Source organism: Salmo salar, chromosome 20 (assembly GCF_965601325.2).
Source record: "Salmo salar chromosome 20, fSalSal1, whole genome shotgun sequence".
In the NCBI taxonomy this organism is placed as follows: domain Eukaryota; kingdom Metazoa; phylum Chordata; class Actinopteri; order Salmoniformes; family Salmonidae; genus Salmo; species Salmo salar.
The window spans coordinates 9,058,169-9,076,341 of NC_138310.1; the positions used below are offsets into that span (position 1 = coordinate 9,058,169).

The 18,173-nt window shown below is 47.9% G+C and overlaps 1 protein-coding gene across 6 annotated transcripts in view; it reads right to left on the bottom strand.

Annotated features, from left to right (window-relative positions):
* LOC106580148 (cotranscriptional regulator ARB2A homolog) overlaps positions 1 to 18,173 on the bottom strand; it is a 200,619-nt gene that overhangs the window by 179,534 nt on the left and 2,912 nt on the right. For all 6 annotated transcript variants that reach the window (XM_014160887.3, XM_014160885.3, XM_014160886.3 and 3 more), the window contains exons 3-6: positions 16,817 to 16,918; positions 14,021 to 14,121; positions 4,204 to 4,269; positions 2,939 to 3,130 (exon numbers count right to left, since the gene is read on the bottom strand). In XM_014160887.3, the coding sequence (XP_014016362.1) occupies positions 2,939 to 3,130; positions 4,204 to 4,269; positions 14,021 to 14,121; positions 16,817 to 16,918 (461 nt within the window). The remainder of the gene's footprint in view (positions 1 to 2,938; positions 3,131 to 4,203; positions 4,270 to 14,020; positions 14,122 to 16,816; positions 16,919 to 18,173) is intronic.

The window sequence follows — 18,173 nt, forward strand, 5'->3', positions numbered from 1 at the left end:
CATAACTGGGCGTCGATTTTTTTTAAAACCAAACACTCAGACATTGCTTATTTAATTGTCATAGTCTTGGCGACAGTGTGATAGCTTGTCATAGACATAGGTCCAGCATACTTGTTATCCATAGTGGACGCTGCAGCTAGTCGTTTTCACTGTGGCTACTGATATAGCCTAAAGGTTGGCTTCCCAGAAATAAGTGTGTTTTGAGTCTGATGGTGAGAGCCAGGGAAGGTTGCCCTCAGATTCACCCTGATGGGGGAGAGGCACATGCCCGGTCAGGCGGAGGAGGGGGGGGCGTCTGGGGTCTGATTAACCAGCGCAAACTCCTTTTCCCACAATCCACGGCTTTGCCAGAACTGATCCCATTGGACAGGAGGGCCGGGGCTAAGTGTGGCTTCAAAGGAGGACGGAGAGGAATGAAAAGTGAGGGTTTTCTACCGCTGACACATACATGGTGTGAATTCCCCCCTCTGCCCGGCGATATGGCTGCGTGTGCGTGGGTGCATCCATGTGTGTGTGTATTGAATGGCTAAAGGCTTCCTTTGTCTCCATTAGAACACACTGGTAATGATGGTGGACTGCACGGTTCCTCTGCATCTCGTGGTAGTACACACGAGACAGGTCCAACAGGGGTTAACACAGGTAGTCAGGTGGTGGTGGTGGTGGGGGGGGGGGTGAATGAATTGTATCCTGCGGTGCATCTACACAGAATTGCCTTTGTTAGAAAACAGAATAACAGTTTATTATAGCATGCACCATTCTGACACGGTTACCACATAAGGAGAGGGAACACGTAAGGCCCTAAATCAGTCCCGCCTACACTTTAGCCTCCTCAGACAGTTCACACTCCGCCGTTCAATATCCTGGACACTTCAGCTCTCTGTGGCTGTACAGCTCTCCAAGAGAGGAGTCTTCCAGACAGGAAGGGGAGAAAATGAGAGAAGAGTGGAGGACATGATGAATCTGCAGTGTGAAGAGGTTCTACTTGATCTCCTGGTCGGCTATGTGTTAATCAGCCCACCTGAGATAACATCTCCTCGTAGAGTCGGGCTAGAGCTCCCACTCAGGTAGTCAGAGGGGGAACTGTCTGTCTGCCTGTCTGTCTGCCTGTCCGTCTGCCTCGCTTCCCCTAACCACGTAACCAGAGTTTTTCCTGGTCTGGTCACATGGTCAGGGAATAACTCCTGGCTTTCCTCCTAACACCTTTGCAACTCAGAGGCCTCATCTTGGGTCAGTTTAGCATTTTCCCTACTAATGGTTAAGGTTGTGATTGGGAGAGGAGGAACTGATCCTAGATCTGTACCTAGAGGAAATTTCACTAAGAAGCGCCAACAGTAGTGGCTAATAGGTATCCAGCTCCATCCCAGAGTGGAAGAACTTCCTGTAAATGCCATGATGACGATGTGTCAAAGGCGTAAGGATACGGCTCCTTGTTTTATCATGATGAATAGACACGGCTATACTCACAGCGGTCTCTATATCTCGCCTGTCACTTTGTGTCTGAGGAACGCAACTCTCCAGGCAAATGTAATAATAACCAGTCGTACTGTAACACACACATCTCTGCTCCAGTCGCGCCGGCAAATAAACCTGGCCGTCTGCGCAAGTCTTTATGACATTTAGAAGGCGGGAGAGAGAGAGAAAGCAGGGATCTCCCCTAAGTCAATTTGAACGGTGGGCCGATTAAATTAGGCAGGTAGCTTAGGCCAGGTTGACAAATGAGCGCTGTGATGAGGGGGGAAATAAGAGTGTGGAAAACCTGGGGCTTCCGGCACGCTGACGCAGTCCTGCCGTACACAAGGGCACGGGGAGAAGAAATGAGAATCTAAATTACACTTCACACAACATCGGCATCACGGCTCGCGCTAAAACTTCACCTGGGTTTACACATTATGGATGGAAGTCTGCGGAGGAATGTGGCTGCCCTAAAAAAGGGGGTTTTCATTGGAGAGAGCCCTAACAAAACAATAGAATACCTCTCTGTGTCAGAGATGGAAGTGAAAGGAGAGATTCCAGGTGGTCTCAAAGCTTCCCGAGGCCCTCAGGCCTAGTTGACTCCTAAAGGCCTTTCTTCACTACCTCACATCACCACCATTATTTACAACATACTACCCAAACCTTGGCTATTTCTAGGGTACATGCTGAAGGAGGGCACGGCCGGGATGCCTTCCAAGGGTCTTCGAGTAAGAGGGGGTGTGAGAGCGAGACAGAGAGAGGTAGAAAGAGAAAGAAAGAAAAAGAAAGAAAGAAAGAGACGGAGGTAAAGAGAGAGAGAGAAAGATGCAGAGAGAGAGATAGAGTGTGTGTGTGTGTCGAGAGGGGAGCCTTGCTGATCAGGGAGCACGGTGGTGTGAAGCTGCTGCAGACCTGAGGGCTGACCTGCAGCTAAGACTCCAGACAGACAGACAGACAGACAGACAGACAGACAGACAGAGACAGACCACAGCCTAGAACACTGAACTGCAGCACTGCAGCTGGCAGTGTCACACAGGGGAATACAAAGACAGAGAGATAGAGGGGGGGGTGGGAGATTGAACAAGATGCATGTATAGAAATAGGCTACAGGCCTGCATACTCTCACAATAACCCGTTTATAAAATGACAAAGTATTCAACACAAATCAAAATTAAACCAAGACATATATACACCACAGAAACAACACAGAATCACATGTTCAATGTCCCTTACACAAACATTCGCAGCCTAGACGCATCTAAAAAGCCCCGGCCAAGCTACAGCCCTAACCAACCAGGCTACCATAAGTCACAAGGCCACACCCAGGTCTGCCATTCACGAAGACAAACAAGACTCATACCTAAACGCAATCTGCAGAGCAATCTGCAGACCCCATGGTTACCCCAACCACCTCTGCCAACCCAACACCTCTGTACCCCTGGCAGGTTAACCCCCCCAGTGTCACCCGGGTGGGCGGCGGCCCTACCTCCTGGGCGCGGGTGATGAAGGGGATCTGTGTTCCTGAGTCAAGGTCTTGGTTGATGATGAGGCGTCGTGCCCACTGGCCGGCCCGGACCACCCCGCACCCCTGGATGAGCACCAGCAGCTTGGCAGGGTTGGACATGGCATCAGCACTCATGTAGATGAAACTCCTGGGCTCCTCCTCTGTGGCATCCACCTGGTCACATGACACAGTATCATCCTTTCATTAGTGCAGCAATTTAAACAAATATGTAATCAAAATCATGTTCAGAAGTACAGTACTCGGAAGGAAGCATGGCCTTGTTAGCATGTTTTTGGAAGGCGGGCGGGTGGGACGGAGGGTCTGACATCCTGCGTAGTAACGAATAAGGCCCAATGCGTGTGTCCTCAACTGCCCTTGGATGGACGAGGTCCCCAGTGTGCCTAGAGGAATCTCTGAGGAGACACGCACTGTCCGTAAAAACCATGGGTGGCAGCTGCAAGAACTTAATCCAAGCAGACAAAGAAAAAGGGGAGGGGGCGAAATCTCAGCCTTTCTTCTCTTTCTTTCTCTTGTTCCCTCCTTCTATACTTGGCCCTGGTTAATCTGCTTAAAATCTGCGGTCACAAGTTCAACTCGAGGCAGGTGGACGGACCCACCACTACCACACACCCGCGTGCGCACACACTAGAACAGTGCGATATTCCGGCGGAATAACCAGATAAATAAGGCAGGCAGAGTGTAAAAGTGTACAGGTGTAATAAAAACTGGGTTAGCTAGGTGATTTATAGGTTGTTAGTGCCGTTAACGGCTACTCCCTGCCCCAGAACAACAGAGGTTGTAAACATTCACTATGAACAGGGGGTAGAGAAATGCTAAGAGGAAGAAGGACCAATCTTCCTCCTCAGAAACGAAGAGCAACGGGGGGGGGAAGTCAAGCCTGTGTTGAATGTTGGGATGAGCAGAGAGCAAGAATGCGCCAGTGACAGCGAATAAAGTCCCTTTGAGCGCATTTGAATGCAAAACAGATTAAGCCACAGCTTTTCCTGACTCAGAAACGACGTGTCACAAATACAGTTCATTTGTTGAGGAGACACTTTTGGACAAAGAGAGAGAAAGAAAAAAAAGCTGATTCCCTTCTCTCCGATCCTAGTTTTCCGGGGACACTCAATATCATAATCATTCTCGGAAGCCGACGCATTTACGTCAACTTTCACGTTTAATATCCCCTATAATCTTTAAAAGGCCTGAACGCCTCGTTTTTTCCCCCCTCACTCGCAAATACTTACCGGCACGATTTCCTTTGTCAAGTTGCACTTTGTCTCCAGCAGTTGGTAAACATAATGCGTGATGATCTGAAAGACAAAGAAAAAAAACAGAAATCTTTATTTGCAACGAACACAACGGCACAGTTTGCGGTACACACCTCATGTTGACGTCACTTCCAAAACCATGTACAGCAACACAGCAAGAACAGCACCCAGCTTGAGTGAATAATCATGTACTTTTACTTGGTTCGTGTACACAGTGTATAGTCGGTGTATTTGGCCCCTAGACAGACAGGCGGTATTGTATGTGTGAGCTAATTGAAAGTGTTTGGAGTTGGGACGTGCCCGTGCTCTTGGAGCTCAGAGGGACTGGAGGGAATAGAGGGAATGGAAGCCAAGGGAGGAAATCTGTGATACAAGCACCGAGCTGATGTAAGACATGTTTATCCTCCCAGCCACAGCACTGAGGAACTTGTATACAGTGCAATTTCAACCCCAGGCCAACGGTTTCATGGTTCAATGACATCAACAACTTTCTTTTTAACCCCGTCTCCTCCCCTTTCTCTCGCTCCCTCCCGTTCGGACTCCTCGGCAGCTGAAAACATAAGGGCTTTTGTGGCGTCGTTATGTTTGGAAGCGAATGAGAGAGGGATGAGGGAGGAGGAGAAAGAACTTTGTGCCGGTCGTGTTTTGGCATGTTTGTAGCGGATGATGATGATGATGTCTCAGCTGTGGGGGTTTGGGGGTATTAATCAGACGTGCCCAGCCTGGCATGGAGGTGCGGCGATGTGGTCTTGTGGCCCAAGCCGGGTGGGCGAGGACAAGGGGTATGTGGTGTGGCATGGTGTTGGTGAGGTCTGTGGCGTCTGGGGTGACCACAGGGACAGCTGGACAGGCCAGAGTCAGGTCCCTCCCTGTCCTCTGTGTTTGTGTTCGCTTTAGCCGGACTCCCTGGAGCCACACAGGAAACCAAGGGGCTGGGAGGGAGAGACGAGGCGCCGTGGAGGCAGAGCGTGTCAGGTCTGAGCCCTGAGACACACAGGCACACACAAACTGAGTGACCACTGTCACACTGTTGCCTAGGTACTTAAACCTATTTACATCGGTACAATACAACATAGTTTTGGGGTATGGGTGTACTACCAGATAGCAGTATGGTACAGTCACAGGATCCAATACAATACTCCACAACATTGCACAGAGTTAAACCAGTACCTAGTTCAGTATTCAAAGCCCACAGTCTCCTCTAAGCAAAGTCAGAGGGAAAAGGCTAATACCAATCATTATAACCACATGCTCTTTTAAAGCCAAAAGAAAGTCATTGCTAACCTGATTATGTGTCTAAAGAAACACATTATGGACAAATGATGCCATGAGATATGATTAGGAGGGATTAGCCAATCGCAGGCCTGGCGGACAGACCAAATGAGATGACAGATTTTACCATTTGACCCGCTAGATGAGGAACGCTCCGAACGCTAAGAGATATAGCTGTGGCCACATCAGCTAATTCACTAAATGTCAGGCTCCCTGATGAAGACTAAAATGATTGCGAGGCTCAATATGCAAGTTTTTAATGGCATCAATAACCCTAGCAGGAAATTTCATTTGTGCTACATTATTTGTTCAGCGCCTCAGGTGGCCTGAAAACCATCTGATGTGGAAAAAGATAAGGAATGGGGAGGTGGGGGAGGGGGACTGAGAGCGAGGGTGGACTGAGAGCGCGTGTGTGAGTGTGGGTGTGTGTGCGCGCACGCACGCACGCATATGTAGGCAGAGCATGCATGAAGCATAGTGTATATGTGCTGTTTCGTGTGTGTCTGTCCGCCGGTACACAGAGGTCTTTGTTCAGGTTGACAGACAGGCCCAGGGTCAGGATACAGGGGCTTGCTGATTGGAGTCAGATGAGGAAGCACAGCTCTGAGATCAGTATCACTCCAGGCCCGGATGAGAGAGAGAGGGAGTCCACACACAAGCCCAAAATAACAAACCCCACAGAGTACTTTTTAATTCATTTTACCCTTATTTATTATTTTACAAGGTAAGCTGACTGAGAACACATTCTCATTTACAGCAACGACATGGGGAATAGTTACAGGGGTGAGTAGGGGGGATGAATGAGCCAATTGGAACCTGGGGATGATTAGGTGACCATGATGGTATGAGTGACAGCTTGGGAATTTAGTCAGGACACCAGGGTTAACACCCCTACTCTTACAATAAGTGCCATGGGATCTTTTTTGACCACAGAGAGTCAGGACACCCGTTTAAACGTCCCATCCGAAAAACGGCCCCTCTACACAGGGCAACGTCCCTTATTACTGCCCTGGGGCATTGGAATATTTTTGGGTGGACCATCCAACACCACTTCCAGCAGCATCTGGTCTCCCATCCAGGGACCGACCAGGACCAATCTTGCTTAGCTTCAGAGGCAAGCCAGCAGTGGGATGTAGTGTGGTAAGCTGCTGGCAACATGGTCAACATAGATGACATGGTTACAGAGTAAAAAATATCATATGCTGATGGGAGCTGTAACCACCACACACACACACACACACACACACAAACAGGCAAAGAAGTGCAAACACACACACACTACAAGAAACTTCACTACTACGAGAAAATGGCTACAATCGCCGCGTGGGCCTCAGCCATCTCTCTCTGCAGCCGATCAGCGGCATAAGCTACAGCACTTTGTCACATCATTAACACAGTGTTATTAGTCTTATAATGAAAGGCCTGGCCCTGCAGGTAGTGGAGGAGTGCTAAGTGGTTCTGTCTCTCTCTCCCTGGAGCCATGTCTGTCTGGGGCTGGCTGCTGGTGCTGCTGAGGTTGATTGTGATAGTGGGGGTGCACTCAACACTGACGAGGATTGGGGACATTTGGCTGATGCCCCCCCCCCCCAAAAAAACTGCCCAACTGTCAAAATTAGACGTACTGCCGGTATTACTTAAACTACTCGCTGTGGCAAAAATGACAGCGCGGCAAAGTGTGGCGAGGAAGATGAGGAGGAGGAGGAAGACGCATGTACCCCTGACCCCGTTGAACCTGTGACATCAGTTGGATGATGTCTCCACATGTCTCTGAAAGCAGCGTAGCGCTCACCACCTCCACAGCCCAGCCAGGTAGCCCACATCCCAAGGTCTCCTCTACTCATCAAGGCCAGGCGTTTCTAAACAGACCCTTCCGTCTCCCTTTCTCTGGGGGGGGGGGCCTATGTGGTTCGTTTGAGGGGAAGTGCTGTGGTGACGTACCCCACGGTGCCCCAGGAACCAGGAGGAGCAGAGAGGAAGGAAGGGTTTACAGGAGGGCTCAGTCTGTGGGGGGGAGGGAGGGAGGAGAGAAAGGTAATCCTAAGGAGCATGTGTGTGGCCGGTGCCAGCTCCCACTGCGGTAGACAGCTGAGATTGGAGGGAGGGAGGGTGGGTGGGTGACTGGCCTTGACCAAGCGCTTTCCACTGAGTGGGCGAGCGATAGCCCCCCCCTCAACGCCCCTCTCCTACCCTTCTCTTCTCTCTACTGCCCACATCATCTCACCCCCCGGTTAAGGCCTTAATGAAGACCACTGTGTTGGTAAGTCGATCTGTTTGTAAACTAACCTGGTGGAAAAACCCTCTTCAAACGAACAAGGGAGGGCCTTCCTCAGATAGAGGGGGGGGGGGGGGGGGGGGAGGGGTAGAATCCAGACCTCCCACATTGTGTAATGCTCTCTGATTACTCCAGTCATGCTTGGTCCAGCTGACCTCTCGAGGCGATAAGGAGATGATCCACCGGACATGGTAGTGGGGGGAGAGGAGGAGGGGATAAGGGTTATCGAAGATAAAGGGGGTGGAGGGAAAGGTGGGAGAGGAGGGGGTGAGTGTTGCCCCGGACAAGGAAGGTGGGGGGAAAGGTGGGAGAGGAGGGGGTGAGTGTTGCCCCGGACAAGGAAGGTGGAGGGAAAGGTGGGAGAGGAGGGTACAACTAGGGTTGCAAAGCTATCAGTAATTTGCCAAAGTTACCAGCATCTTCAGCAATTTTGGTAATTAACAGAAAATCTATGGCAATCTCTCGTAATTTATACTTGAATATTTTTTTTTAACAATTATTCACATATTTGATTCATTTATTATATCTGTGTCCATATTGTCCATACAGCTCTAGTGGATAGACCATATGGTTCAATAGAAAACAGCCTAATTAATGAAAAAAGCATCTAATCAACAACAGCATTATTACCTCTGCAACTTGTCCAGCTATTTACTTTATTCACAACTGCCACCACCAGTTTGACGCCAAAATATTGACAGCAAATACATACTGACAGAGTCAAATAAATAACATTTTGTAAAAACAGTTATACATAAAGGATATTTCATGCTGAACTCCTCATATTAAACACCAATAGTATTCACTAAGTTGATGGTTTTTATTTAGGATCACGTTTTACAGCTTTGTCATTCTCATTTAAAATTATCTTATTCAATTCTTTCATATATTTTACATGTGATGATGCCACACAGAGGGCCAGAGATGATTACAGACGCCTGTGATAATCTGAAGTACCCAAAAGGGCCACTAGATGTCTTGTGATAGGTTACATAAAATCCTTGAAAGATACCAACATTCTGGTAGTTTACTGGTCAACTTCTAAAGTTTCCAGTAAAATACCCTCCCTTTGCAACCCTAGTTACAACTGACATGGGGGGGGGGGGGAGATGGGAGGAGGTGAGGGTTACCCCAGGTCTGACCGTAGCTCAAAAGCCCAAACACAGACAACAAGTGGCTATGGAGCAGGCCTGCCCTGCTCTGTCCAGTGGTGGCTAGAGATGTGGGCCTGAGGAATGGGAGAGTGAGCTCTACAGACTGTACTGGCTGGTTTAAGTATCGCTCTACCGCCACACTTCCCAAACACAGAGACAGAGACAGAGACAGACAGACAGAGACGAGAGCAGGCAGTCCGGAGCTCTCTCTAAAAGCCACTTACGCAGAGAGGAGGCACACGGCGACGATATCAAAGCTGTTTACATAATGAAAGTGAGGAGAGCTCGGCATGGTTACAGTGACAGGGCCCGGAAAAGAAACGCTTCTTCTTTACGGAAGAATAGAAAAAGATGAAGAAACTCCCCAAACAACAACAAAAAGACAACGGCAGCAGTAAAGCAAAGCTACAGGAGAAGAGAGCAAAAGGAAGAATAGTGTTTATTTTAAGGGTTGGCTTGTCTAACATCAGGCTGAGATTTAAAATAGAGTCAACTGTTGTCTTACTTCAACCCCCTCCCGTCTCCTTTTTTTTTTATCAGTGGGGTATATGGAAGAACAAAGCTGATGCACTCCCAAAGCAATTCCCACAAGGTCCCTGTGTTGTGTGTGCCTGTATCTGGGGGAAGTTTGTTCTCCGGAGAGAGGGAGGGAGAGAGGGAGGGGGGGTGTCTGCATGGAGGCTCATCTCACTTCCTCTCCCGCTCTCCCTCCTCTCAGGCTACGCACTGTGCTGCGCTGCACTCCTTAATGGCAGTCTAATGACCACCTCAGGTGTTACCTCAGAAGCCGGCCGAGGGATAATTCACTTTTAAAGTACGGCGCCGTGGCTGCCTGTGCTTAGGCTCTCCTCCCTTCCCCACCCACCCTCACTCCCTCCCTCCCTCCCTCACTCCCTCCCTCCCTCTCTACCAGCCGCGCCGTGGGGTTCGAGGAGTGATGAGATGCGATAAATCAAGAGAGACAGCTGCCATTTTGCTCCTCTTTAGAGGGATCCTCTTAACTTCCAAAACAAAACGTCCGTGACTGATAGGCGTGTGTGGGCTCGCCGTTGCCGTCGCACGCCCTGCTTCCCATCTCGCTCACGGGTATACAGTAGAGCAGAGGCCTACTGCTTCCTCCCTGGGTGGGTGAAGCTGGGCGTGTCTTTTTGCCATTTCATCATTACACTTCACTCCTTTGAAAACGTAACATGACCATACTCACGACTACATAAAATACCAGATTATATCAGCATGTACTGCTCATTTGGTCAATTCAACTGCATGTACAGCACACACAGGACCCACTGGTGTTGACGACTAGCTTCGAGCTCGTCTTCGCAAAACTGGCTCTACTGTATAAAGGGATGAGCCAACGATACACACAGCGGAGAGAGAGAGAGAGACAGAGCGAAACACACAAAGAGAGAGAGAGATCTTCACAATACAGCCATCTGGCTGAGCCCAGGTTCATTAGAATATGTGTGTGTGTGTGTGTGTGTGTGTGTGTGTGTGTGTGTGTGTGTGTGTGTGTGTGTGTGTGTGTGTGTGTGTGTGTGTGTGTGTGTGTATGTATGTGTGTGTCATCCCACAGATGCAGGGAGGTGGGGAGAAAAATCCTCATTTATTAACAGCTTAATTCAGCTCCATCTGGGCCTGGCATCATGCTTGTCATCTATCAGGGGGAACTATCACTTACAGCAACAATTACACTTTCACTGAGCCCTACAGGGCCCAGGTCACCCTGATTCTACACACACAGGCATGCAAGAACGCACACACACACACATAACCTCAAAGGTAATCCTGGAACACACACGCTCACGAATAGCTTATGAAGAACTGCAGAAGTGTGCATGCATGCACACACACACTTGCTGAAATAGACAGACACAGCTCCAAGGGGTACTAGATAGCGTTCAATGATGCAGATCAAACAATGATCTCTCATTCGTGTGTGTGTGTGTGTGTGTGTGTGTGTGTGTGTGTGAGAGAGTGTGTGTAGTGGGTTCGGCTAAGACAATAGTGAGAGATATTAACACGGGGAGAACGTGGATCGGCTGACTGAGCACGAGGCAGGCGTTTCAATTTCCCCCGCAGCCCCCAGAGGGCCCCCCCCCCCCCACACACACACACACACACACACACACACAGTAAGTTAATGCCTCCATCTCTCTCTGTTTTCCCGTCAATATCAACACCAGGACAGAACGGGTGAGGCTGAGGGGAAGGGGATAGCTGCTGGGCTACAACTAGCTTCAGTTCACTACCAGGTCGTGGTTCACTCAACGGTCAAATAAAATACATCTCCTTTGAAACAACGATCAGCACTAAATCACGATGGGAATATAACTAGCATACCGTCCCCCGTCGTGCCTATGTGTGTAGCATAGCCTGGCGCTGCGTAGCGTAGCGATGCTGCCTGGGTTCCTGTCGTACTAATGGAGATGTCAGAGCAGGGATGCTCTTGCCCCTGTTCCCTGGCCGATGGAGGCTTTTTGATGCATTAGGTTTAATCTGGCTGACAACATGCAGAGAAGACCAGGGCTTTCACACACCCCACTCACACAGATACCAGAACAAACAGCCTTTAATCGCTGCACAAGGTCTTATCCAAACAGGGAGAACAGATGTGACGCTTCTGCCGTTCACATACACGAATGCACGCACGCACACCCACATATCCACAGGGATCGACACAATAGCAGTTTATTCAACAAACAGCACCTTAAATGATTGGCTTCGTGAGGCTGGTATTCAGAGGTTTTCAAACAACTCAATTCAATATGCTAATTCACCACAAACTGGGACATCATAAAAACCCGTTCATGTAGACTACAGTGAAGGATTTGTGCTCCTTGGAAAGATCTTCGCATTGAGCTGTAAAATATATAAATAAAATGAGAATACTTATTAAAATCTGGGCCCACAATGCAATGCCCCTGCATTCAACCCCAGCTGCGAATCTTTCCTCTACGCCGGCCATCGAGACATCGTCCGCCCATTCAGACGAGGCTGAAGTGCAAATTGGACATCTGGTGCTGTGATGCCTCTCACAATGTGGCCGCCATTTCTCCCTAGCACTGCACTGTCATAGCTAGCTCTGCTCTGAAGACTGGCAGGGCCATAGAAGAGAGGGAGGGAGGGAGAGCGAGAGACACAGAGCAACAGAGAGAGACAGAGAGAGATAGAGGGAGCGAGAGAGAGACACAGAGAGAGAGAGAGAGAGAGAGAGAGAGAGAGACACAGAGCGACAGAGAGAGAAACACAGAGCAACAGAGAGACAGAGAGCGCGAGGGAGAGACAGAAAGCGAGAGAGAGATGATGCTAGCCCCCACCCATGCAGGTTGGGTGGGCGCCCTCTTGCACATACACCAACCCCCAGGGACAGTCATGGAAGGGCATAGCGTCTCCTTGCTTCCCTTTCCACCCCTGCACAATGCATATTGGGTAGTGCACCCACTCCAGGGCGGTTGGTTGATCGAGGGCATGCATCCTTCAGGAGGGCCGTCACAGACAGACAGACAGACAGACAGACAGAGACAGACAGACAGACAGACAGACAGAGACAGACAGTACTAACCAGCAATAGCCACGCACCTCTCTGTAAGTCTATTCCAATATCTCGTTATCACAGCTAGCTTCACCATTGGCAAAGCCTTTACGTTCTCAATGAATGAGACGGCGCCTCTTTTAAACCACAGAATGGCAATACCATATTAGCTCCTTAACGAATTAACTAAACGTCTGGGTCTGCGCCTGATGTCTGAGTTCAGGAAGTTTAAATGACTGTGTTCTCAGGACTACTCCAATCCGCACGACCAAATATTTGCTTCCAGCGTTTCAGATGCTGGCGAGATACCAGCAGGAGAAAGGGAGCCTTCAACAAAAAGATAGTTCACAAAGGACGTACCTGGATTAGAAATTAAACACACAGGTAAATCCCACCAAAGAGTCCATCTTTCGCTTTAAACTTGAAAGAACGCAGGGAACAATTAAAAGCAAAATAGCGGGGTTGCAAATGAAACAAAAGATTTACCAAAGAAAAGCATTGGTTTGGGTTTAGCTCATGCATATTGCATGGGTTGAGACAGAGTGAACGCAAAGTGAACTTTTGGGTGAGGTGTGACAGTGTGATGTGTACGTCACACATCAGTCAGTCCCGTCCGTCTGTCAGGGGCTAACCTAACCTTCAGGCTGGTAATCCTGACAAACGGATATCAAATACAATTGTATTGGTCACTTACACATCTTTAGCAGACGTTATTGCGGGTGTGGCGAAATACAGTATGTAGGCCTACATTGTGTGACATATGAGCTCTGTGTAGCTGCGTCGCCATATACCAGCATACTTACCAACGCTGTATGACACACACACACACACACACACACACACACACACACACACACACACACACACACACACACACACACACACACCTGATAGAGCAGTGAAAGTGTCGAGGGCCTGGTGGGATTAAGGCTGTTTTGAATGTGAAGGTGTAACCAGCACAACCGCTGAGCCAGTTATAAATCAGGGCTTGATCACTCAAAACACAACACACACACACACACACACACACACACAAAGACGGACGTCCACCACTGCTGCCAAGGAGGATCCACCACGTCCTGCCAACCACCATGCCCACAAACACACATCACTCTCAAGAGATGTGCCAGGCAGAGCCAAACACATTATGCATAGACGCCCTTAGAAGACAACTCCGAGGAATAAAACAACACACACAGTCATGGTGGTGTCTGTGTGCGCGCGCGGTGCGCGTGTGTTCAATACCGCTCTGAATCAAATCAAAGAGTTATTCAATCTTGGGAGCACAGATACAACAAAATCAGCATCCAAGTTTTGTCCTTAATAATACAATATGGTAGGGAACTATTCTCTCATTTACTCAAATTCAGGGATCCATTCCTTTCCTCTTTTATCTTGTTTTAACGAACTTCCTATCCTATAGTAAAACTGACATTTTCCAGTACAAAAGACAAAGGAATATAGTAATGCAGAAGTGAAAATGACAATATAAGATATGTCCTGATGATTGATAGACAGAGTTAGAGAGGGATGAAGACGGGGAGGAGCAGTAACAGGACCTACCTCTCCCAGGGCCTCGTAGCGTTTCTGGTTCCACCTGTGGAGATCCTCCCGGGCGTTGAATACATACGCCTCGCCCGTCGTGGTGTGCCTCAACCTGCCCTCTGATAGGCAGACAGACAGAGGGAGATAGGCACAGACAGACAGGCACAGACAGACACACATACAGACAGACAGAGACCGACAGAGAGACAAACAGAGAGACATACAGACAGAAACCGACAGGTAGACAGGGAGATAGACGGACAGAGACAGGAAGATAGACAGAAAGACAGACCGAGAGAAAGACAGAAGGACAGACAGAAACAATGTTAATTGAGGCCAATCATTGAGACTGATTGAAACCCTCTCCAGGGGGATTAGTGGGGAGACTTCTTTCAGTATCTCAAGTATTTTTGATCCAGGGTAGGGGTCATTCTAGCAAACAAATTGAAACATAACTTACAAATTGAAAAATCCTCAGAGAAAATAGCAGGCAGTTTCAAATTCACGGGCTGAATATCAATTAATCAATCAATCACAGTGGCCATTCAAAATGGAAACGACCTCAACTATAAGCGTTCAACTGCGGTTGGGACATGCATGGCAGAAGGGTCTGGAAGGAGAACGTTGGACCAATTCCTCAGGTTCCAAAAGTAAGAGAAAACTAAACGCTGTTCAAACCGACTGCTGCTTAATGACGTCAGGAAAGCTGATGATAGTGTGAGGGGTGGAGCGGTGCTTGTTAGGTTTCTACCGCCGTACGGACATGCTGAGGTAGTTCCGCCCTGTCAAAAGAAGCAAACTAGCTTTGACCTTCCGTTCAAACTGAGCCCCATGCTTTTCTGCGCCTCTCTCTCTTCACGCAATTAAAAGCGTTTGTGGCTTCGGTTCCCCCCCCCCCCCCCCATCTGGCAGGTACAAGGAGCGCTCTTTCCAGTCACGAGTCCAACGGCCTTCTGGGACGTCTGGCAGCTCAGGCCCAGACAGCAGGTGTGGCGTGAACGCAATCTCCTTCTCATTCCTTCTTTATCTCTCTCTCCCTTTTTTTCCCTCATCCTGGCCTCGTCACATTTGTCTGTAGCCATATCCACCTGAGATGTGAGGAGAGAGAGAGAGAACACCACAACTGTTCCCCACACTGCCTTTGAGGCTGGGCTTTGAATGTCAGCCAATCAGCATTCACTCTCATTGACCCTGGTAACTCCAATGCCACCGCTCTCTACCAGGCCTAGCCAGCGGGGAGTGACTGGGTGCAGTGTATGTGCATTAGGAGTTACATTACGGCAAAAGTGTATGAATAATTGTGTGGAAACTAGGGATACAAACACAAATTCAGAGTTTACAGGGAGGAACTTTTTAACACCTGTGTTTATTTTCATAGCCCAGGTTCATTTTACAATAACAGCTAAATGAGGAACAAGCAGAGAATAATATGATGAGGGAGAGAGCAATTCAAGACTTGTAGCTTTTCTCAAACTAAACAATTATCCCTGCGTCGGTTTAATGCCTCCAAAATACAGAGGTTTACAATGAGGCCATCTATCCTTCCGTTGACACTGCAACATAACGAAGCGCAAAACAGTGTTCAATTTAATTGTGACCTCTAACAACTGCAAAACGCATAACGCTGAAATACTCAAAAGTATACAACCCAAATAGCCGGAGGGTCTCATACTTTCTCAATTATTCCGCAGCGGCAAACCCCGGCCAAACAAAAGCATCATGTTAAGATAAAAGACTGCATAAGCATTTTCATCTCTCCCTAAATTGCACCACTTTGCACCCTGTTATCGTGTGATAAATCTTACACTGCTTACTCGCCCGGCATTACAGCATTTTGCTTTCATCGTTAGCTGTTAGACAACATTTAGCACCGAAAAGCCAGTTTGTCAACACGGAGAACTAATAGCTAGCTTGTGCCTAAGAGATGGGCACGGGGGGAGGGTATCGGTTTAAAAAGGCGCCCGCGGAAAAGTACCTTGAAGAAATCAATTATACATTCACGGTGGTGAGAGGAGAGATCTACTAAACAACGGTGTGTGTGTGTGCGCGCGCGCATACGTGCTTGTGTGTATACGAGAGTTCAGCTCCATCGCCTCCACAACACGGCCTCTCAGAGGATTATGCTTCCGCAACTTTTCTCCTCTTTTCTAGCATAATTAGCATGCCGTTCTCGATTTTGAGGCTTAATTAGGTGTACATAACCTTGGATTTCCAGTAATGAAAAACCAGAGGGCTACTGTGATGAAGCCATCATCTTTATAATTAAGATACCTGTATCAACTGTACACAGCCTCCTATATATTCATTTCATTACATGGTCATATTTCTTTATACACTATATAGACGTAGGCTAACTTTGCTGCTGGAGTGAAGAATACCGTAGTCATGGCAGCGCTGAGCCGGAGGGACTTTAGTTTGAATAGAAATTATATTCTTGGAGAGGAGAGTGAAGAAAGACACCCAGGCAGGCTCCTCAGAAGTGGCAGCCCGGGCCTGTTCTTAGGCCAGGTTATGCAAATCCTCCGTCAGATTGAGCGCAAGGCTGAGTAGGTTACTGACAGGCCGTATAGTACACAACATGTCCTCAGCCACAGTACAGCCACACAGTCAGCAGAGACTGTGACAGAGAGAGAGAGAGAGAGAGAGAGAGCAGTGCAGGAGAAAGAAAAGAAAGAAAGAAAGAAAGAAAGAAAGAAAGAAAGAAAGAAAGAAGGAGGGGGAGAGGCCACTGGGGGAATATTAAGAGCCAAACACACCAGGCCTCACCTGGGATGAAATAATCCATACATACAGAATATAAATGATATGACTTACGCTCGTTGAAGGCATACTCAAACTCTTCAAGCGTCTTGGGGAAATTGAGCGGAGGTTCGTCCTTCTTCATGAGTTCGTCCAGGTCTATCCTGGACAACAGGTCTGGGCCAGGTGTGGGGAGGGACACAGGAAATCTATATTAGCTACATTTGCACTTAGCCATGCTAAAACACAGTGGGCGGACTTTTCGTGGTGCAAAATCATTGTGCAAAGTGCAACAGAAAAATACCATGAACCTCAATCTGTTAGCGTGATTTAATTTGACATTTTTCTTCAACAATGTGTCTTATAAGGAGGCAACTACTTATGTATTGCTCAGTATAAACTCTTTACAAACATTTGCCTTCTTATAACAAACGTTGTTCTAAATTAAATCACACTGCGAGATTGAGTTTTACAGTGTTTTTCCGCACTTAGCACAATGATTCCGCAATATGAAAATGTTGCTCAAAGGCAGTCATACAGAATATAGGCCTAGCTTCATCTCATCTGCTGCTTAATTTGTTTGTTTTTATGGATCCCAGGACTCCCAGGGGCCATACTTGTGAACTTTTGCTTAGACCATGGCTTAAACCATTAGTCTAAAATGGCTAGCTGCTAGCTTTTCTCATAGGTCAACCTGGCCAAATTACCCACGATGCTGAGGACCTCCAGCTGATAATTCTCCGGTAACAAAATGACAAATCAACCCATCAGTGACCTTAAAAAGTAGAGCCCATCCAATTGCATTTGTTCAACAGGTCAAATTGGCCACCAGAAGCAGATTGTTAAAGCAGATTGTTATATTTGTTACCCATGGTTTAAGTGAAGTGTGCCAATATATTGTTGCATGATGCTTCCTTGACTAGGCTACTGACATCATACAAAATTCAAAAGGGTTTTCGCATACGTGACAAAATTACACGGTTTTGCTCATCCATTCAACACGCATCCATGCACTGAAAAAGACTAGGAGGATCATATAACATGTAACTTTGCATTCAGACATCGTAAAAGTCAAAAGACTCTCGCGGTGTTGTCAAACAGCAGTCATTTACCCATACTGCTAGCCTGGAGTGGTAGTGTGATCGATTAAAGTAATCTACTCCATGGTGTTGGCATATGGTGGCTTTGACTTGGAATCCCATTTGGGTCAAGATTATTTTTAAGGAGAAAACCCTCCACTGCTGGTCCTCAATTGAAATAGAGCAAATGTGACGAAGTAGCCGGTTATCAAAACACATATAAAACCTTAAAGTTTAGAGGTCTATGTCATTTTGCCTATATTCATTGTGGGGACTGATATTTCTGTATTAGACCTATCCATAGCCTGTGTTTTGGTCTGAGTGTTGCCTGCTCTTCGATTCACGGCACAACC